We start from the raw sequence: 22308 nt of genomic DNA on the forward strand, positions 1-22308 counted from the left end.
TTCTACTGGAGAAAGAGCTGTCCTCTCTCCATTTTTTTATTCAGTTATATCAATATGAACTCACGGGTTTTTATTCAGTGGGTTCTAAAACTACTGTTTTCGCACTCAATATATAATCATTTAAAATTTATATAAATAAATTTAAAATTTAAATTTATATATTATTATTTAAAATTTATTTCTATATATAAATTATATATATAATTTAAATTTAATATATATATAATTTTTATTTTTTTAAGGGCGGATGTCCAATGCTCTGGATCTCCGGTCCTTTTTGCGGAGTCCTCTCTTGCGGGCCGGAACCTTTGCTTGGCTCTCAGGCTGTCCGGGGAAATTTTAGGTGGTGATACCTATCAACTGACAGGCAACCCGGCAGATAAGAGCTTGGGGCTAGGGGACTGAGGGGAGAGAGGGAGCCGGAGGAGATGGAAAGGTGAGGGGCGGAGCCAGGGAGCTGCGCGGCCGGTAGGAGCGGCCGTAGGCCCAGGGCCTGAACCAAACTCAGGGCTGCACTGGAGCGGGTGGTGGTCGGAGAAGATAGGGCAGGTCCCCTGCAGCTTCTGGGGCGCTGCTAGACGCGAGAGACCAAAAAGGCCTCCGCGGCGGGGCAGCGAGGGGGCGGGGCGGGGTCCGGGCTGCGTCCGTCCCACGGGGCGGGGCTGAGTCTGCAGAGCGGCCAACGGCAAGTCCAACGGCCGGCGGGCTCCCGCCTCCGCCAGTCCCCGCCCCCGCTTCCCGGCCTGCTAGTCTGGGCCACCGGGGTCTGTCGGTCTCCCCGCCTCCCCGTGGTTTTGTCGCCCTGTTTCTTTCGTTTTCGTGGCTTGCTTCCGAGTCCTCCGCAGTGTCTCTCTCTCTCCCTGTCTCCCCCCCTCCCCTGCCTCCGTCTCCCCAGCCTGGGTCATTCTCCCGCGCTCCGGTGTCCGAGACCTGAGGGCTGCCCGGCGCCCAGCTCTGCCCCGAGAGAGATGGAGGAGCCGGGGTCCCGCGAAGGTGAGCGGGGCTGAGGCACTGCAGAGATCTCCAAGAAGTGGGGCGCTGTGAGTGTGGGGACAGCTGCGGCGGCACGGCTGGGCTTAGGAAATCCAGTCTGGGGGAGAATATTGAGTCAGAGCCACGCAGTCGCCTAGGATCTCAGACGTGGCCGGAGAGTATTCTTGGCTGGTCTATTTTTGTTTTCCTTCCCGTGAAGCCAAACCTAGACGTTAGAGTTACCCTTGTAGAGATGAAAGAGAACTGAGCCTGGGGCAACCCTTCTTTCTACAGAGGGCTGTGGGGTCGTAGAGAGTCCCCAGCTGGAACTTAGGGGACCTGGATCTTGGTCCAGGTTTGCTACTGACCTAGTGAGTGGCCTTATATAAGCTATTCCCCTCTGTAGGCCTGAGTTTTCCCATGTGTACAGTGAGGGGTTTGGAGTACTGGATTTCCAAAGGCCTGACAAAGGATGGGTGCTGTTTAAAAATTAGTTGTTAGGAGTAAATAAATGAGTTAGGGAGCCCTCCTTCTGGGGTTCACTGGAAGCTGCCTAGTGCACTGAATTAACTGGAGTCTTTGGAATTACATTGTTCATTACAGTGCTGAGAAATAAGTGGCATTATCCCCTTTACAAGCTAGGAAACAGGGGTGCAGAGACTTGCTACTAAGTGTCATAGCCCAGTCAGACTTCAAAGTCCAGGCTACACCATACTCTCTCCCAGTAAGAGAGCAGGGAGGACTGGATTGAAAGGTGATTATATGGAGCAGCAATTAATAACTTGAGTTCTCAGCTAAAATGAACAACTCCAAAGCAGAACTCTGATTCTTCTCTATACTTAGATCCCAGTCTATGGTTTGTGTGAAATAGTTTGGATTTCAGTGCCGGAGTCGTCATCTATGCTACAGAACCACTGTCATCGACATGATCAGCATAATCATAATTAATAAGATTAATAAATAATAAAAAGTAACGATAGTGACCCCAGTTGTTGTAGTGATAGCAAAGCCATAAGTAAAATTGGGAAGACCTCAAAATTTATAATATTTTTACTTATATAGCGCTTTAAAGTTTATAAGGCAGTTTTGAGTGGTTCTTCATATTGGTCATCTTAGGTAGGTATTATCCACATTTTACCAGCAAGGAGTCCAAGACCCAGAGAAATTAAGTGACCAGCTCAAGGTCACACAGAAGTATAGCTGGGATGCCAATGAAGTCCCATTTGACAAGCTGTGCTTCTCGGCTTTGGTGCTGTCCCCGCTGCCTCTCCCTTTCCTTTTTCCTACTCCCACCTCCCCCTCCATGCTTATCCTGTGCTCCATTCTCATTGCCCAGAGAATTCCTCTTTCCATGTTAAATAAGCAATCATGTGTTGACTGATGATTAATAGTGTTGGTAGTAACTTGTAATTAAAGTGTGGGCTCATAAGAATTTAAAATATGATCTTTCCCAGAGGCATAGAGGGATTGAAATGCTTTTAGGAAGGAGAGTTATTAACTGTTATCATCATCATCACCCACAGATTTCAAGGAATAAAACTACAGTTGACCCTTGAACAACACACGTTTGAACTTATATAAGCATTTCTTTCAGTAAATATAGTACAGTACCATAAATTTTCTCTGACTTGTGATTTTCTTAACATTTTCTTTTCTCTAACATTATGATAAGAATACAATATATAATACATATAACATTCAAAATGTGTGTTAATTGACTTTATGTTGTTGGTAAGGCTTCCAGCCGACAGTAGCCTATTCATAGTTAAGCTTTGGGGGAGTCAAGAGTTATACATGAATTTACGACTGCTGGAGTGGGGGCGGTCAGCGCCCCTAATCCCTGTGTTGTTGAAGGGTCAGCTGTAGAATGTGTAGTGATTGACAGTCTAAAAATAATAACTTCCATATATTGAGCTCATACTATGTCATGGGCTCTATAAAAGCCGCTTTAACTTTAGAACTTAATTCTCTCAGCAACTCTACTGAATTTTATACACGAAGATCCTGAAGCTTTAGGAAAGTTGAATAACATGCCCAAGGTCATGTAGTTCCTAGTGTGGTCCAAATCCTGTGTTCTTGACCACTAAACCAGCTTGGCTCTGGGACAGATGGTTACTGAGAAAAAGCGTGATCCTCCCTGGCAGGAGAGCCTGAACTGCGGAGAGAGGTGAGCTGTAGTACTGTGTGAAGCAGACAATTCACACTTGCTTTTCAATTCTGCTCCTGGACGCCCAGAATTGGAGTGAGGAGAGGCTTTTCTGGACTCTGGAGGCCATCCCCCCAGTTCCCTCATGATAATGAGCCATGGTTCTTATTTCTATTAAGTTAGAAACAAGTGACCAAATGAATCATTCATATGCCGTGGGATAAGTTTGTCTTGATGGACACTAGGCGGCTATAGTCAAAAGCAGTGCAACTTTTTCTTTCAGTTTATTACCCACGGGCTACCTGGGAGATTGGTCTAAAATGCATACTTGATCATGACATTCCTCTGCCAAAAACTCTTGAGTGGCCCCCTCTCTGTGGGATAAACACCTTAATAAGGTATCAAAGCCTCCCAGGACCTGGATCCTGCTGAGCCCTTGGTCCCCACCTTTGCACTCCATGATAGTCATACCACGTGACCAATAGTCCCCACAGTTCACTCTGTTTTCTGTCCTTTATAGGCTTTTCACACTCACTCCCTCTGCCCTTTTTACCCCTCAACTCGCTGACCATCTTTTAGGATCCAGCTCACCCATTTATTCAGTCATTCAGCAGATACTCATCAAGTGTCTGTCAATTACGAGGCATGGTTCTGGGTATAAAGATGTAGCGGTGAATAGAAGAGACCTACCCTGCCCTTTATGGAGCTTCTGTAGTATGTATTAAACAAGTGTAATCTGGATGATAAGTGGCATGGAGAAGAGAGCAGAGAGAGGGGATACGGAGGAGCAGGGGACTTTTCAGGGAAGGCCTCCTCAATTAGATGACATTTGAACAAAGCTGAAGGAGTTGAGGGAGTGAGCTCTTGCTTATCTGAAAGGAAAATGTATCTGAAAGGCTCAGAGTGTAGGATATGAGACAGGAGCTCACTTGGCTGCCCTGATCTGGACAGATGCTCTTGTTCTCTTTTCCTCCACACTCTCATGTTTACCTCTCATGTGGACTTTCTGCGTGATATTGTAATTGTTCCTGTGTGTCTGTTTCCCTCACTCGGATGCGGGTTTCTTGAAGGCAGGGACTTCTGGTTCCTTTCTGTCACCTCAGCACCTACCTTATAGCCTGACTTGGAGTGGGCACCCAGAAATATTTATTAAATAAATGAATAAGACTTTCTGGGCCTTGTTTTTATAGCCTGACAATTTTTACAAGTGATTTATAAAAGAAGGCTCGGATGACAGATGATGAGAGAGGGGAAAAAAAAAAAAGAATTCCAAGCCTGGTTCTGTCTGACTTAATTCCCTTTTTGGGCCTCTGCAAAGTAGAATATCTGATTTTCTTTGAGAAGCATTATCTGGAGACTTCCATTTCCAGCATTTATGGCAGGCTTGCTAACCCGTAACATGGTGGATAAAATGTAACAAAGTCCTTTATAGCTGAAATTGCAGGGAAGTAAGAGAAATTCCCAGGGGCCTAGAAACCAAGAGTAAACTGAAAACCAGAGTAGTTAGCCCTTTAACCTGACCTCAGCTGCCCTGGGTGTTTGCTAGTCTCACTTACCTAGAAGTTCGGGCTTTAATACACCTGCTGTTGCAGGGGATGCAACTATGGGCCCACATGGGTGAGACTCTCATTGGAACTGAGATCCCTGCATGAAGCTAAGTCCCTTGAAAGTCCACACCCTTTGATGGGGTGGACTAGGCAAAAAGAATCCTCACTGTTGACGCGGAGAGATGACAAAGAAGATTGCCTCTTATCCCAGACTCTAGTAGAGGGAAGGAGTTTCCCGAGAATTCTTAACCACAGCCATTTCCTCATATGGATCTGGATTTATATTTACAGCACCCGAATGGCCTAAAAACTCCAAAGAACTTGACGTTAGAAACCATCCAGGCTGGTGATACCCCTGGATGCTCGGCAGAAGCACGTGCAGAACCTCTCTGGAGAGACATACTTGACACAGGCTGTGTGGGATTTCCATAGAGTCTGGAGGATAGATTCGTTCCGTGAGCATGCTTATTGCTTGCTTTGTGCTTTTGAGACCATGATGTTACTTCTGTATAAGAAAAATAAACATTCGAGGAAATCTTTGCCTCCCTGTGTGTGATCTCCAGAAATGGGATGATAGAGCGGAGCTTGTACGTGGGGCAGCATGTGGGTATGGACACACATTCAGCTGCCTCCTATCCTTGCAGAGGTCATGGAAGAAGTGACATCGTGCTCCTTCAACAGCCCTCTGTTCCGGCAGGAAGACAAGAGAGGGGTCACCTACCGGATCCCAGCCCTGCTCTACATCCCCCCCGCCCACACCTTCCTGGCCTTTGCAGAGAAGCGCTCCACGAGCAAGGATGAGGATGCTCTCCACCTGGTCCTGAGGCGAGGGTTGAGGACTGGGCACTCAGTACAGGTGACTCCTCATCCCGGATGTGGCTCCGAGCCTCAGTCTCTCTCCACATTGCTTAGACCACTTCAGGGTCTGTGCCCTTTCCTGTCCGTGCTGGAAAAGCCCTGTGTGGAAGGAAGGAAAAACCAACAGTGAAAGCAAGGGCTCTCACTTGCTGAGGACTTACTGTGTGCCAGGCGCACATTGGAGCCTCAATAGCTACTCTGTGACATAGGAACGGTTGTCAGTCACATTTTACAGACGAGAAAACTGAGGCTCAGAGACGTTGCCACTTGATCAAGGTCACACAGCTATAATGAAGCAGCAGAAGCAGGCTTTAAACTCCGTCTCTGATTCCAGACGCCTGTGTGGTTCATTCAGATTCAACTAACACGTGGTGTCCTTTTCATTCACATTCTTTTTTGTTCTTATAAGTCACCCAGGGAAGTGAGCAAGCACTATTAGTCCAGTTTTCTGGTGAGGGAGCCTGGTCCTCCAGGAGGTAGGTAGCTTGCTCAAGACCACAACTAGCAGATGGTAGGGGTGAGGATAGCAGCAGTCCTCCTCTTCCTGCGTGTTTTATGTGAGGTGCATGTAGCCCTGTTGTACAGGTGGAAACGGGATTAAAGTGGTTTGCCCCGGGCACGGGCCTCCCAAGCAGCAGAGCTGGGGTTGGCACCCTCACCTCTAAGTGGCACATCTTCACCGCCTTTTTGGAGGAGAGTGAGTGCTGCCTCTGGGACTGTGAGGATAGGGTTATTTCAGGTCCCATCTGTCTTTTCTCCTGCAGAGCTGGCTCAAGTGAGGATCGGATGAGACAATGGGTTTGAGAGTCTTTTGTAAACAAACAAACAAACATAGATGTCTTTGTAATAGGCACTCGTGAAACTGGAGTGTTTTTCCCCGTGTTACCTCTCTTTCCTTCTTTTCTATCATCTCATCCTCTAACTCACTAATTCATTCTTCTGCCTGGTTTACCCTGGCCGTCAGAGCATCCAGTTTAGACTGCATTTCATTCATAGAATTCTTAATTTCTGCCCAGATTCGTTCTCATTTCAGCCCTTAGGGATTCTATATTCTCGTTAATATTCTTCTCAAGCCTATACGTCATCTTGATAATTGTTACTCTGAAATCCACTTCTGACATCTTGGTTATATCCATATCCATTAGTTCTGTGGCAGAGGCCACAGTCTCTGTTTCTTTCCTTTGTTGGGGGTTCTATAATAGGCACTCGAATCGCCCTAACCTTTCCTGGTTTTCTACCCACAGAAATATCACCATTAAAACTCTACATCTATAGGGATGCCTTTTTTTTTTTTTTTTTTTTTTTTGCTATTACAGTGCAAATGCTTTTCTGCCAAAGGCGGGCCCTGCCAGCAACCCCTGCCTCTGCTCTGGATGACTTGCTCACATTTTCTTGTGGGGGAAGGTTTTTACTCCGGGGAATTTCCAGTCCCGGCTCTTTCACCCCATCTTGCCGTGAGACTTCCTCGGGGCTTCCCAGGACCAAACCTCTGCTTGTATCACTGGCCTCCAAAGAGGCCCAGCCCCGCAGCCTCGCTTGGAGTTCTAGCTTTTTTGTTTCCTCCAGGACAGGCGTCGCCTGTGGTCATGTTGCCCTGCTTTCTATGGCAGACCGTTGGGCTGTGAAGCACTTCTTATCAGACCAGGCCTGGCGCATAACCTCGCTGCCCAGCCGCCACAAGCATTCACAGACGCGTCCATTTAACTCCTCCCTTCTCTGTATTTTCACACTTTCATTCTCTGACTTACCTGATTGTAGAATCTCGAAGTTAGAAGAATCATCAGCCTAACTTCATACCCAGTGCAGAGATCTTCTGTATTCCCTGGTAGCTACTAAGAGCTTAGGGGTTAAGGGGCTCCTGGGTAGCACAGTGGTTAAGCGTCTCGGCGTTCTGGGTTCGAGCCCCACATCAGGCTCCTCCACTGAGAGCCTGCTTCTTCCTCTCCCACTCCCCCTGCTTGTGTTCCCTCTCTCGCTGGCTGTCTCTCTCTGTCAAATAAATAAATAACATCTTAAAAAAAAAAAAAAGCTTAGGGGTTAAGACCATGGCTTTGATGGGGTGTCTGGGTGGCGCAGTCGTTAAGCGTCTGCCTTCGGCTCAGGGCGTGATCCCGGCATTCTGGGATCGAGCCCCACATCAGGCTCTTCCGCTAGGAGCCTTCTTCTTCCTCTCCCACTCCCCCTGCTTGTGTTCCCTCTCTCGCTGGCTGTCTCTCTCTGTCAAATATAAATAAAATCTTAAAAAAAAAAAAAAGACCATGGCTTTGAAGTCAGGCAAGACCTACCATTTATTGGCCGTGTGACCTTGGATGTTTGACTCTTCTCTGTTCCATCATCTGTAAAAGGTAATTAATAATAGTTACATAGCAGGAACTCAGCATTAGTCATCTTCCATAAAGGGTCTGCTTACACAACTCCTCACGCGAGGAACTTGATCCTGCGGCAACGGTTAACTTTTGTTTTTGGAGTGAGACAACCTCTACTTCTCTAGAGTCACCCATTGGTCCTCTGGGACATCTAATCTATACGTAATATAAAGTCCCTTTCTCCAGCTCTTTGGTATACCTAAAGCAGTATTCATCCCTCTGAGTCTTCTGATTTGGGGGCTTACCTGCTTCAGTTCTTTCAGTGGCCCATGAGGCCACAGTCTTGATTTGGTTTCTGGTCCCTTGAAAGCTACGATTAGTGTCTTCGGGATTTGATCTGGGACGTCAGTGTCCTTTTTCAGAGAATGGTGCTCTGAATTTAGGGCCGAGGATAGACTGACCAGCTCAGCAACGAGGTGGCTCTCCCCTCTTGTATCCCTTTAACTCAGTCTAACGTCAAGTGGCCTCTGCTTTCTGTGGAAGCTGCGTCACGCAGCGTGACTAATAGGAAGTAGACTGTCAGCTAAAACCTCTGAATCCTTTTGACATTTGCTGTTTTTATAAAAATCTTTAAAATTATAGTAAAAGATACCTAACGTAAGATTTTCCATCTTAAGCATTTTGAGTCGACATCACAGCGCTGTTAACGGGAGGCACGTTGTCGTACACCACATCTCTACAACTTTTTCATCCTGCAGGACCTCTATCTTACACCCTTTGGACAACTCCTCATTTCCCCCTCCCCCAGCCCCTAGCCACCACCTTTCTTCTCTGTTTTTATGAGTTTTTAGATACTTTTAAATACCACATACAAGTGGAATTATCCAGTATTTGCCTTTTTGTGATTGGCTTATTTCCCTTAGCATAATGTCCTCAGAGTTCATTTCTGTGGTAGCGTGTGACAGGATTTCCTTCTTTTTTAAGGCCGAATAATATTCCGTTGTGTGTATATACCACATTTGGTTCATCTGTCCGTTGATGGACACCTGTGTTCTCCCACCTTTTAGCTATTATGAGTAATGCTGCTATGAACATGGACGTGCAAATATCTCCTCAAGACCTTGCTTTTAATTCTTTTGGGGTATATATCTAGAAGTGGAATTATTGGATCATGTGGTAATTCTATTTTTAATTTTTTGAGGCCCCCCAACGCCACAGTGGCTTGACCATCATATATTCCCACCAAGAATATACAGGGTGCCAATTTCTCCACGCCCTTGCCAACACTTACAAGTATTTATTTATTTATTTATTTTTAAAGATTTTATTTATTTATTCGACAGAGATAGAGACAGCCAGCGAGAGAGGGAACACAAGCAGGGGGAGTGGGAGAGAAAGAAGCAGGCTCATAGCGGAGGAGCCTGATGTGGGGCTCGATCCCATAACGCTGGGATCACGCCCTGAGCTGAAGGCAGACGCCTAACTGCTGTGCCACCCAGGCGCCCCTCTAGTATTTATTTTTGATAGTAGTCATCCTAGTGGATGTGAGGTGATATCTTGTGGTTTTGATTTCCATTTCCCTGATTATTAGTGATATTAAGTATCTTTTCATTATGCTTGTTGGCCATTATGTTTACTGTTCTTTATCTTTTTTTTTAAGATTTTATTTGAGACAGAGAGAGAGGAAGCATGAGGCAGGGGCAGGGGCAGAGGGAGAGGGAGAAGCAGACTTCCCATTGAGCAGGGAGCCTGACCCGGGGCTCAATCCCAGGACCCCGGGATCACAACCTGAGCCCAAGGCAGACGCTTAACCGACTGAGCCACCCAGGCGCCCCTGTTTGCTGTTCTTTAATCATGTTTCTCCATCCAGATCTTTAAGCCCAAGACTTGTTCTATCTCTGTCAAGCCTCGAGCTGGTTTATGTCCCATTGCTCCAGCTGGCTGAGCTCATTTAGATTCTAATGCTTTCATATTTCAGTTACTGTTTCTTCCAACTTTGTGTTAACTTTATCTTAGACATATCTGGCCCAAGTCATTTTCTCCTCTTAGTAAGAATGGTTGCACTTCTGACTTCACATTGACTAGACTGGCCAATAACTGAGTTGAATTTGGCACATATGTTTGAAGTGTTTACAGTGCACAAGGCACTCTGGTACAGAATGGGCTGCCCCAGAGATACTGAGTTCCCTGTCCCTGGACCAGTTCAAGGAGAGACTGAATGGCCTTGATCCAGAAGGCTTAGAGGAAAATCTTCTGTAGGATGAGAGTTAGTTCTAGGTCCTTATAACTGTGAGATTCTCTGATGTGAGCTTTGCTTAATAATATGTTTTGCCCATTTATGCAGGAATTAAATGTTTTGTTTCACATAGTTAATACATTCATGTGGCATACATGGTATAAAATGCTACAGATACATATATATCCCATTCTTAGTGCCCTCCTTCCTATAGATTGTCACCATTGTTTCTTATGTACCCTTCTAGTGCTGCTGCTTACAGAATCAAGGAAATACAAGTATATGTTCTTAATACTCCCCTTTAAAACTTCTTAACATGAAGTGATAACACATATATAGAAAACATAAAGCATAACATAAATGTCCAATGCACAAAACATAAATGTCACCTTGTGAATTGACAAAGCCAACGCTTGTGGACTCATCACTTAGCTCAAGAAATAGAATATTACCAGCACCTCAGAAACTTCTCTTAACCCCCCTCTTTCTCAAAGGTAATTGGTATCCTGACGTATAGCTCTAGAGTTTAGTTTTGCTTGTTTTTTTTTTTTTTAAGTAGACTCTACACCCAACATGGGGCTTGAACTCATGACCCCAAGATCAATAGTCACGTGCTCTACCAACTGAGCCAGCCAGCTGCCCCTAGTTTTGCCTGTTTTTCATCTTTATTCTTTATGTTTGTCTTCTTTTGTTCAGTATTTTTGAGGTTTATCCAAGCTATTGTGTACAGGCTGCTCTGAATATTTTTGTATGTGTTTTCGTAATGTGTGCATGCATTTTTGTTGGGTTTCTATCTAGAAATGGCATTGCTGGATCATAGATCATGTTCCACTCCAGTAGATAATACCAGCCAGTTTTCTGGAGTCGTGGTTGTGAGAGCTGGTTTACTTCAGTTTCACCCTTACTCTGTGCGTTTAGTGCTTTAAAGTTCTATCTTAAAGCATGGGGGTTTACCAGGGTCCCAAATATTTGTCCTCCTAGTCCCCTAAGTCTGTCAAACGAATTGTTCAGCTTCTCAGCTTTTCAGTTTTCTCTTCGAGATTAGCAGAGATACCCTCAAAGGAAAAGGGACTTGAAATACCAGGCCAATCTCTCTGAGTGAACTTCTCTCAGTTCTTGGCCTATGATTCTTCATTGTCTTATTTCCTCTCTGGTGCTTTTAACCAGATGTTTTAAATGTTTTATCTGTCATCTCTAGTCTCAGTGGAAAGGTTGGTTCAAATTACCTAGCTTGCTGTTATTGGATTTTTCTTCTTTTTCTTATGCAAAAAGTAGCATGCTGCATACACTGGCCTGTACTTTGTTCACTTAACAACATGTTATGGAGATGTTTCTATCTCGATGTACAGAGGCCTTCCTTTTTTCTTTTTTCATCTCTTGCTTTGTATGTTCATTTAACCAGTCCCCTATTGATGAATATTTGGGTTCACAGTATTTTATTGTTCCAGGCAATGCCACGGTGAATAATCTTGTATATACTTAATTTGATGAGCAGAGATATTTTAGGATAAATTCCCAGAGTTGGGCATGCTGGGCAATGATAAATGCATCTGGAGTTTTGATATCCCCTCCATAAATGTTGAACCATTTTGCACTGCAGTTCATGTAAGAGAGTGCCTATTTCTTCACATTTTTGCCAACAGAATAGTGTCAAAGTTTACGATGTTGCCAGTTTGTTAGATAAAAAGTACGATGTCAATTTTAATTTTAATTTGCTTTTCTCTTTTATATGTGAGGTTGAACATATTTTCATTGTTTTTTCCTCTTTTCTGTGAGTTGCCTGATCTTGCTCTTTGCCCATTTCAGTTGGGTTTCTGGAAATTTTCTTACCAATTTCTAATACAGTTTTTCAAATATATTAAGGAGATTAGGACTTTCTTTGTGATGTATCTGGTTAGGCATTATCTCAGTTTAGCCCTATACCAACTCGTGCACGAGCATATTATTACTGTGTGAGCGTGTTATTACATTTTCCGTTGAACTGATGAAGACATTGAGGTAAAGTAAATTTAAGTAACTTTCCTAAGGTCACACAAGAAGTGATGAAGGCTGCTTTGAACTAGGTATCTCTGACTCCGTGCTTGAGTTTTTAATGACAGTGTTATGAATTGCCTGCCTGGGATAGTAGAGGAAGGAAAAAAATCTTTGTTTTACATTTCCCTTTATTTGCCTAAATTCCTATTTGTCCGCCTTGCTTTGCTTTTCTTCGTTTTCTTTTCTTTTTGTTTCCCCCCCCTTCCTTCCTTTTTTCTTTCTTTTAAAAAGTATTTATTTAGCTCCTATCATGTGCTAGGCACTGGAGATCCAAAATTAGAATAATTTGATTTCTAGCCTCAAAAGACTCATAATCTAGGAAGAGAGCCAGTCACATAAAAAATTACAATTATTATATAATAAGTGCTATAACTCTTCTGTATGTACAAAGAGGAAGGCACCATTTGCTTTTGGGAGGGGAAGGGATGGAGGAAATTTCATAGAAAGCTTTACAAAGGAGGTGGCTTTTGAGTTTGGAGGGTCAATCGGGCATCTAGATAGAGTGATGAAGACCGTTCTAGACAGAGAGGACAGCACGTACAATATCTAACCCAGCTTTATAAGTCATCCTATAATATTTGGGAATTAGTGAATATTAGTGAATCCTTCATGATTTCATAGATTTTAATACCATTTGTTTCTTATCACTTAAAAATACTCATGCTTTCAATGAGCCTCATGTCTTCCTGTTAGTCTCTCACCCCTGCTCTCTCTCCCGTCCCCTTGTCTAGTGGGGACCCGTGAGGCCATTGATGGAAGCCACATTACCTGGGCATCGGACCATGAACCCCTGTCCTGTATGGGAGCAGAAGAGTGGCCGTGTGTACCTGTTCTTCATCTGTGTGCGAGGCCACGTCACCGAGCGTCAGCAGGTCATGTCGGGCAGGAATGCGGCCCGCCTCTGCCTCATCTGCAGTCGAGACGCCGGCTGTTCATGGAGCGAGGTGAGGGACCTGACTGAGGAGGTTATTGGTGCAGAGGTGAAGCGTTGGGCCACATTTGCTGTGGGCCCAGGTCATGGCATCCAGCTGCAGTCGGGAAGGCTGGTCATCCCTGCGTACGCCTACTACATCCCTTACTGGTTCTTTTGCTTCCGGCTACCGTGTAAAGCCAAGCCTCATTCCCTGATGATCTACAGTGACGACCTAGGGACCACCTGGCACCATGGCAGGCTCATTAAGCCCATGACAACGGTGGAGTGCGAAGTGGCAGAGGTGATTGGGAGGGCTGGCGTCCCTGTGCTGTATTGCAGCGCCCGGACACCAAACAGGTGCCGGGCAGAGGCTTTCAGCATTAACCATGGTGAATACTTTCAGAGACCAGCCCTGAGCTCTCAGCTCTGTGAGCCCCCGCATGGCTGCCAAGGCAGTGTGGTGAGTTTCCAGCCCGTGGATATCCTTCAAGTGTCCCAGGACCCTCATGGCAGAGATGCTTCTCCCATTCAGCAGACCCCTCTGCTGGACAGCTCCCCGAGGCTAGGGCAGGAAGCTGGACTGCTGTCTGAATCTTGGCTCTTGTACTCACACCCAACCAGTAAGAAGCGGAGGGTCAACTTAGGCATCTACCTCAACCAGACCCCCTTGGGTGCTGCCTGCTGGTCCCGCCCATGGATCTTGCACTGTGGGCCCTGTGGCTACTCTGATTTGGCCGTTTTGGAAAAGGAGGGCTTGTTTGGGTGTTTGTTTGAGTGTGGGACCAAGGGAGAGTGTGAGCAGATTGCCTTCCGCCTGTTTACAGACCAAGAGATCCTGAGCCACATTCAGGAGGACTGCAGCAGCCCTGGTAAGGACTCTAAGCCGACTGAAAACTAAAAATTGGCTTAGGACCCAATTTTCCATAGAAAGGAAACCACCGAAGGCAACCACAGGCAGGATAATGGAGGCCAGGTTAACAGAGGTTATGGAAGTCTACAGAGAATCCAAAAACTTAATATTCTGCTCTCCACCTTTTTTCCACGTCTCCTCCAAAGAGCAAAAGGAAAATTGTGCCGTAACTACTGCAGTGGGAAGAACTGTGAGGTGGGAAGCCATGATGTGGTCCTGGTTGTGCCGCTGGCTTGCTTTGGGACCTTGGACGTGTCCCCTGAACTCTCTGGGCCTCAGTTCTCCATCTGTAAAATGGGAGGATTGGCTCTATGATTTTTCTGCTTCCCATTCCTAGGAAAGGCAGAGTGCCCGCATGCTTCACGATCGGCAAGTCCTGGCTGTGTGGGTCTCTGATAGGACTGTGATCTCCAGGTGGAGGTCAGAGGACTCATCTTTTCCAGTGACTCACCGCCCATCCAGGTGTGAGACCACAAGCAGGTGTTCTAGCACAAAGGAAGATCTGGATGGTTTGTTCTGTTTTTAATAACAAACACACCCTCACCTTCTAATCAAGCTCAGAACTCTCCAGGCTGTCTGCCCTAGAGGAATTGGACAGAACAGTAGAATCACGAGGTCACCTACCTTCTCCAGCTTTGCAGCTCTGCTCAATCCTCCCTTCCTCCTCCAGAACCCTTATTTCCTAGGGAGAAAATGAGAAACTCAAAGCCAGGGGCCCCTGATAATGGTACTTATTGTTGCTGATGGCATTACTCCTCTGAAAGCTGTGCCTGAAGTTCGAGTACTAGGACGTTCCTGATGAGAAAAGGACATGGATTAGGACTTTAAAGCATTGGATAGAACTTCCCATGGTCTCTGCCCTCACAGTTTACGAGGCTAGAAGTGGGAGAAAATTCAAGAAAATCAATGCAGCTGGTTTGTAGGTGTTGTGCTTTAAGTTGGGGTTATGGTAGTTCCTGATGTCATTGTCTTAGTTGCATCTTCATTGTGCTCGGAGTCAGCTACCCCAGGGCTTCGCCAGTCTGCTGGGTTTCCCCCAGGTCTGTTCTTCTCAAAATATTGTTCTGTCCTAGCCACTCCTTTACTTATTAGGAAGGCCTCTGGACTTCAGACCTCTGAATCAGGCCAATTTTTTTGTACCTGTTGCAATCACTCTTTGTGAAGTAGGGGTTCCTCTTTGTCTGATAGGTTTGGGGCTGAAATTTGCAGGTGCTGGGTGTCTCACATGATACCAGATTGGTTGCTCTTATTTTAGGTTCTTTCCCCTGTAGCCTGTTATTGTAACAGACATTTGATCATGAAAGACTTGGTTTTTCTCCCTTTTTTAGGAGAAGAAATACCTTCAACTTGTATCAGATAACTAAATTTGGTGCTGAGTAATAGCCCCGAGAACGAGTCTTAGCTGTGGAATACTGCCCAGGAGGCTGGGGGCTGTAGTTGCTCCTGTCATATGGGGGAGAGTCCTCCAGGAGGAAAGTAGAGGTTAGTAACTTCACCTGCTTCTGCATATGGCTTAAGTCCATGGCTTCAAGTGACTTTTTAAAATTCCTTTAGCCTCTTATCCGTTTGTGAAAGTTATCCGCCCCGTACACAGTTATGCTCACTCACTCACTCATTTATACATTTATCTAAATATTCTTGAGAGCCTGTGCATAACGTGAGGTGCTTTCTATTGCCATTCCCTGGTTGAAGAGCATTTTGGCTCCTCATTGCCTGCTAAAGGGGTTTACATTTAGGCTGGCGTGTAGGGTCTTCAGTTGTTGGGTGAGATAAAGCATACTTATCTCTGCTTCTTTGTATGAAGCCCACTGTCAGAGAAGATCTCTGTCAAGCGGGCAGTGGAGGGGGTGGCAGAGTACAGGGAGGAATCGGGGAAGGGCAGCCCTGTCCTGATTAGTAGAAGCTTCTTGTTCTGCAAAGCTTTCCTGAGCACCGTACCCCCAATAGATAGGAATAGCAGGGATGGCTTCCTTCTCCAACAAGGTCTAAAGGATGAAGAGAATGAAAATAGCGAGACTTCCTTGGGGCCGCCCAAGAAGGGAGTCGGGGAAGGGCCCTCAGTCACACGCCAGTGCGGACCCCAGATGTCCAGGACCAGCACTTGAAAGATGTCTTCTCCTTCTCTGAATTGCCCTTCCCTTTCTCCTTCCCCTTTGCTTTATGTTTGCTTCTCCTTCGTGATTAGCAGTGAAACTCTTCATAGGCAGAGGACCTGTGTGCCTAGTTCAGTACTGGCAAGAAAAGAGGGCTGGGGACAGAGGTAATCCAGAATGAGGATTAGGGAGAGAAACCGAGCTGCAGTGGCAGCTATGAAGAAAAAGAACAGCAGGGCAGGAGTCCCGGCACCTGTAAGAAGAGAGATAACTTGGCCCAGATAAGAGACCTAGGCTGGAGAGGCAGCATAGGTGGTGGCTGCTGTGAAGAAGAAATGACAACAGGTTGGAGCTGTTTCCTGAAATGTGTGGGAAAGGACAGAGGCCCGCATAGGCCAGAGTTTAGGCTACAGATAAGTTCCTACCCAGCCCTGTCACTTGAAGCTGGCTTAACTTGTCCAAGTTCCGGGTGGCCAACGGAGACAGCTGTAGGCACTCCCGACTTGTTTGTGCCAATTACCCAAGGCCTTCAGGGCCCTGGGACCTATCCCATGACACTGGTATCCTAACTGAGCCCATGCCGGGCCCTCTCAGGTTGTAGAATGAAAAAGATAGGGAAGGTGATGGCAGCTGTGAAGAAAAGAGGAAAGCAGACTAGAGGCATGAGGAGAGGACTACAGAGTCCCTTTGCCCCCACATGCTCCCACCCTGTCTTTGGACCCTTGGAAGGAATCCATCCAGCACACATGGCGCCTCCCTGGGAGAGCAAGAAGCATAGGTAGGGGCCTCCTGCTGCTGGTATGTATCCAGACCCACCTCCCACCCCTTCAACCTGCTGCGTCTGCTCAGGCTCCCAAACTCCTGATGTCCTCACTTCTTGGCCCCTACTGTGTACTTCAGGCCCTGGTTATTGGGTGCTTTATTTGGATCTGTTTCTCCTGGTCACCAGTCTCCCCTCCTGTCCTTGGGATATCATGCAACTGTAGCCATAGATAAGAGACATTGCACCCTGTCTGTTGGGTCGCCCAGGGGACCCCCAGAGGTCAGCCTAAGGCTGCCCTGCCTCCTCTCCAGAGCAGGAGGTTTCAGTACTTCCATGATCCAGCCGGATCCGGCTGCTCAGTCTTCAGTAGGCTGTGCGTTTTCCCCACTGCATTATTCAGTAGGTGTCATGTCACCCTTTCTGTGCTCCTGCAGTGCCCAGTTGGGGCCTCCCTGGAGTCCTCCCCATGGGGTGCGGTGTATTACTGTTGTGTGTCTTGTGCCCTCGAGGCCTCTGCTAGGCTGTGGCTTCCTTGAGCCCCAAGTCTGTATGAATCCTCTCTCTCTCCTTTTTACCTTGAATGACAATGACTTCTTTATAAATATAGGCTTTTTCTGTTGTGTTCTGAATTCACTGATGGTAAGGACTGTGCCTGATTCGTCTCTCTGTCCTCTGCCCCTGCCACAGGGCCTGGCACAAAACAGACAGCAATAAGGTTCTGCTGAATGAACCAAGGAATCAAAGATCCTTGGCCTTCTGGAGTAAGTGAGGAGGCCGGGGTGAGCCCCCGCACAGGGAGGACCATGTTGCCTCCCTCTGCGGATCGGATAGCATTCTGAACCCGCTGAACACACACCCGAAATGAGTCTTCTCTCTGCTGGCCTGCTTCCAGATCGGTCACAGGACTTCCTGGTAAAGAGCTTTTCCCTGGCTTCAGCTGAGTGCTGCCTCGGTGTCTCAGGATCACAGCCCAAGCCCAAAGCCAAGCCTTGATTTTAGTTCTCATTTCAGTGTATTTCCCCTCTGTCGCTGATTGGTGTTTCTGTACATGTCCCTCCTCCAGGACTCTGGGGGCGACGCCGTGGTTCAGTGTGTTCTGAGCATGTCTTGGCTCTGTGACACCAAGTGCCGGAAGTGCCCTTTGTACTAGAGAAACTGTCAGGACTCTCGGAAACAAGGGAGGTGAATAAAGAGCTTAATTCTGGCGACTCCTGTTTGTGTGTTTTGTTGCTGTTGTCACACTGGGAGGTATCATCCTAATACTTATATCTACTTTGTACCCAACTTCTTTCGAAAAATGGATTTGAGGCCTTTTCTTGTTTTGTATAAGAACTTTTACTTGCAGAAAGCTTTATTAATAATAATCCTTCGTCCTTCGACACATTGTCATTGGAACACCATTAGTTGCCTATTGAGGGAAGCTGGGCAGAGATGACCAGGACTGGTTAGCTTGGGTGCTACTGGTTTGATGGCATATTACACACGAGCTAGTAAGTGATTAAGTGGGGCCGCTGGGGTACACAGAATCACCCCGTCTGGTGCCAGCCCCAGGGCTTGTCACGGCATGTCTTCTTTCTTTTTGCAAAACACCCTGAAATTGTTCCCAAATTGTAGCTGGTGAGGCCACAAATACTTACGTCAGTGACGTGCGGTGATAGCTTTAACTCATGATTTTTACTTGGCTTTGTACTCTGCTTTCTTAAATTGTTGAGAAGTTTCGAATGGGCATCTCTTTTCTCATAACACTGAGTCATGTAATGATGAAAGAATCAATGTACAGAACTGCTAATTTTCCTCCTAAAACTAGTTATAATAATAATTATTGGTATGACATTTAAAAAATCCAATGATCTATTTTATTTTTGTGTCTTTTGTTGGATTGCTTAGTGTCTAGGAACCTTTGGGCTTAGAGGAATATGCACTACTCCGTAAATTTCAGTGCTCAGTTTCTTTTTTTAAGATTTTATTTATTTGAGAGAGAAAGAGCGTGCAAAAGAACACAAGCAGGGGGAGTGCTGGAGGGAGAGGGAGAAGCAGACTCCCCACTGAGCAGGGAGCCCGACACAGGGTCTCAGGGCTCAATCCCAAGACCCTGCGATCATGACCTGAGTTGAAGGCAGACGCTCAACCGACTGAGCCACCCAGGCGCCCCTGGTGTTCAATTTCTTAAACTCCTATTCAAACATTGAAAACCTCTTGAATATTTAAACAGTAACACAGTTGATTCAACTGCCTTCAACAGAAATACCAGTTACAAATTTAGTATAGCCAATCCTTTTGACCATTTCGAACCCCATAAATAGTAGATAAAATATAAATAAGTCCAATGACAATAAAAGATATCCTTATACCAAAGTGGCGACTCCTGTTTGTGTGTTTTGTTGCTGTTGTCACACTGGGAGGTATCATCCTAATACTTATATCTATAAGGAAGTGCTGACGTCATCGATTTAACTTTGTTATTGTTATTACACCTTTGGGGGGTTCTAATTTTTAAACCTCTCCAGAGTTTGAGTGGCTTGATCAGGCCCCCCCCCCCAGCACCACACCTTCCTAGCTCTTTGGTAATAGCAGATCCAAAGGGAAAGCGTACCATTTCAGATGGGAGGTTGGGGGCCCGGAACCACAGCTGTCTTCTCCGTGGGTGGAGAATACCTGAATGCAGGAGAATCCGGAAGGAATGGAGGCAGGCAGAAGCAGTCCTAATGATCTCTACCAGGCTTCTCCCTGTTATGGGACCTTATGACCCCCCCAACATTTTTTTTGATTTTTACTTATCTCTTAAGCTAGTTTGAGTTGGGTGTATATGGCTTCCCAGCAAAAGAATAGGAATACCCACCCTCACAGGAAATTAGATTACTTGGTACCACAACCCGTGAATCAGTCCCTGAAGCAGAACCACATTAGCTTTCAATGCAGTCTACTAAAGCAAACAACGTTACCTAAGGCTACATTACCAGGAGAGTCCTTGGGATAGAGTGGAGGGAGGACTGGACTAAGAGGGGTTGAGAGTCCAGGGTCTTTGTCCTAGAGCTTGCCACTGACCTGATGGGCGACTTTGTGCCAGCCATTGGCCCTCTCTGGGAACCCATTTACTCAGCTCTAGCGGGGGGATAATCCTTGCCCAGCCACTCACCAGCAGTTATGTGGGTCTGAGGAGCTACTGAATCCTCAAGAGGGTTAGGAACTGGTGCAATGTCACGAAAACAGAGGACAAATGACCATTCACTCCTTGATCTCCATTATCCATCAGCATTGGCGACCTTTGACAGTCAAATGCTGAACATGAAGGTGATGACTGGAGGGAAGGAGAAAAAGGCGGGGCCCACTGAGGAGGGCACTTCAAGGCTGGTCTTGCCTCGCCTCTGTCCTGTCCTTAGCCAACCGCAGCCTTCGTGGTTTTGCCCAACCTTTTTTTTTTTTCCAGTGTAAATTAAAAAAAATTTTTATTATGTTAGTCACCATACAGTACATCATTAGCTTTTGATGTATTGTTGTACCTTCCGATTTTGCCCCCTTTCTATGAGGAATGACCCAGCCTGTGTATAAAAGGGAAATCTCAGCCCCAAGTAGGAAGGGACTTGGTCTGAGTCATCTGTGTTTTCAGTGCCCACCAGAAGGCCAGGCGTAGCACATACAGGAAAGAAGGATGCAAGAGGAAAAGCATTTGTAAAGTACCTACTGTGGGTTGAGTCATACATGCATTATCTCATTTAATTCAACAATCTGTTTTAGACATGGAAGAGTTGAGGCTCAACAAGGTTACATGATATGTTCCAATGTCACACGCCTGTAAGTGATGGAGTCGGATCCAATTCCAAACTTATATTTTTGTCATATGGCAAATAAGAGGCAAAACTGTGGGTGACGCTTACCCTGCAGGTTGACATGAAGCAGAAATAGTGCCTCTTAATTCCTTGGAACATGGTGGGGCATCCAGCCGCCAGTAAGAGGCTGGTGATGATGACCCCTGCAGTAATAACATGTCTCACAGTTGTATTAAAGTGGTCTCTTGGACCAAAGTTCTTCCCTTTATTTCACTCAAGAGAAATGCATTAGGGGCGCCTGGGTGGCTCAGTCAGCTAAGCGTCTGACTTTGGCTCAGGTCATGATCCCAGGTTCCTGGGGTCCAGTCCCACATCGGGCTTCCTGTTCAGCAGAGAGTCTGCTTCTCCCTCTGCCCCTCCCCCCACCCATGCTCTTATTCTCTCTCTCTCTCAAAAATAAATAAATTTTTTAAAAAATCTTAAAGAAAAAAAAGAGAGAAATGCATTAGTTTCTTTCCTTGGAAGCCCAGATCTAGCTGGAGATTATTTTCCAGTAGTTCCAAACGTCAGAACAGCTGCCTCCCACAACCCAGAGTCATCCTAAACATAGATTGTGTTGTCATCAACCAGGAATAGAATCAGAGTGAGAGCATGGATTCTCTTGAGGGGTAAACATAGAACTTGGATGGCAGGTGAAGCTGACTTAGCGTTGAGTGAGAAGGTCAGGCCCAGCCGGCACTGGGCAGGCCTCTGACTGAGCCACAGGTTGGAGATAGCTACCCTACCTCTGTCTTTCCCCACTGTGGGCCGGTCCCTGGAGCTGTACCCAGGGGCCAGGTCTGAGCCCATCATGCAATGGAGATGGTCCTCCTTACATTGTCTCTAATCCTCACAACAACCAGGGGAACAAGGCATTATTGTCCCCAGCCTACAGACAAGGAAACTGAGCCTTGGAAAAGTTAAATGATTGGGCAAGTATCTTAATTATAATTTCATCTGTAAGAACTAGGATAATGAAAGTATCTCGTAGGGGGGCGCCTGGGTGGCACAGCGGTTAAGCATCTGCCTTCAGCTCAGGGCGTGATCCTGGCGTTCTGGGATCGAGCCCCACATCAGGCTCCTCCGCTAGGAGCCTGCTTCTTCCTCTCCCACTCCCCCTGCTTGTGTTCCCTCTCTCGCTGGCTGTCTCTCTCTCTGTCGAATAAATAAATTAAAAATCTTAAAAAAAAAAAAGTACCTCGTAGGGTTGTTGTGAGGGTTGTATAAATATGTGTATTAAATAAAAATTTAAAAATTGCCCGGCACATACTAGACAAAGAATGGGATCTGCTGTGATTATGATTTTCCCTATCGTAACCATGTTAGCCCATCCAATGGGCAGAGTGTGGTCTCAGTACTTTTCAGCTTATGTGTGCATATGAATCACCTGGAGAAGTTAAAAAAGATAGATTCCTGCCCCCACCCCCACCCCACCCCCAAGAATCTAATTTGGTAGATCTGGGTGGGGCTTGAAAATGGGCATGTCTAACCAGCCCCGAAGTCATGCCGATGCTGCAGGTCCATGGCCTGCTCTTTGAATAGCGCCATGGTTCAGCACTCCCCTCTCCATCCATTGCCCCACCTGCCTCTTACTCACATCCTTGCCAGCCCCAGGAGTCGGAGGAACACAGCCTGCTATTACTAATGTCCATGTGGAGCCCATTTTATTTCCCAAACAGGTGTCTAACTTCCGTCTCTAGGCTGCCAGTGAGCTGCATCTTGCC

General features: G+C 46.2%; 1 protein-coding gene across 4 annotated transcripts; it reads left to right on the forward strand.

Annotated features, from left to right (window-relative positions):
* The first annotated feature begins 352 nt into the window (after positions 1 to 352).
* Positions 353 to 17986, forward strand: NEU3 (neuraminidase 3). Of its 4 annotated transcripts, none has more exons than XM_087868166.1 (4): positions 363 to 436; positions 896 to 993; positions 5310 to 5521; positions 12831 to 17986. In XM_087868166.1, exons 1-4 carry the CDS (start codon positions 429 to 431, stop codon positions 13908 to 13910), a joined length of 1398 nt encoding a protein of 465 aa, XP_087724292.1. In that variant the 5' UTR covers positions 363 to 428; the 3' UTR covers positions 13911 to 17986. The 4 variants fall into 4 exon arrangements, with proteins under 4 accessions (XP_045672207.2, XP_087724292.1, XP_087724293.1 ...); XM_087868167.1 differs by lacking the exon at positions 363 to 436 and adding an exon at positions 2947 to 3139 and having other exon boundaries at positions 861 to 993; XM_045816251.2 differs by lacking the exon at positions 896 to 993 and having other exon boundaries at positions 353 to 436.
* The last annotated feature ends 4322 nt before the right edge of the window (positions 17987 to 22308 follow it).

Source organism: Ursus americanus, chromosome 16 (assembly GCF_024610735.1).
Source record: "Ursus americanus isolate L20-20 chromosome 16, mUrsAme1.1.p, whole genome shotgun sequence".
Classification (NCBI taxonomy): Eukaryota; Metazoa; Chordata; class Mammalia; order Carnivora; family Ursidae; genus Ursus; species Ursus americanus.

Excerpts from the sequence above, each read along its gene's own strand:
- NEU3 (XM_087868166.1), top strand. Across the intron at positions 994-5,309 it reads GGAGCCGGGGTCCCGCGAAG|AGGTCATGGAAGAAGTGACA; the intron begins GTGAGCGGGGCT and ends CTATCCTTGCAG. Across the intron at positions 5,522-12,830 it reads GGACTGGGCACTCAGTACAG|TGGGGACCCGTGAGGCCATT; the intron begins GTGACTCCTCAT and ends CCCCTTGTCTAG.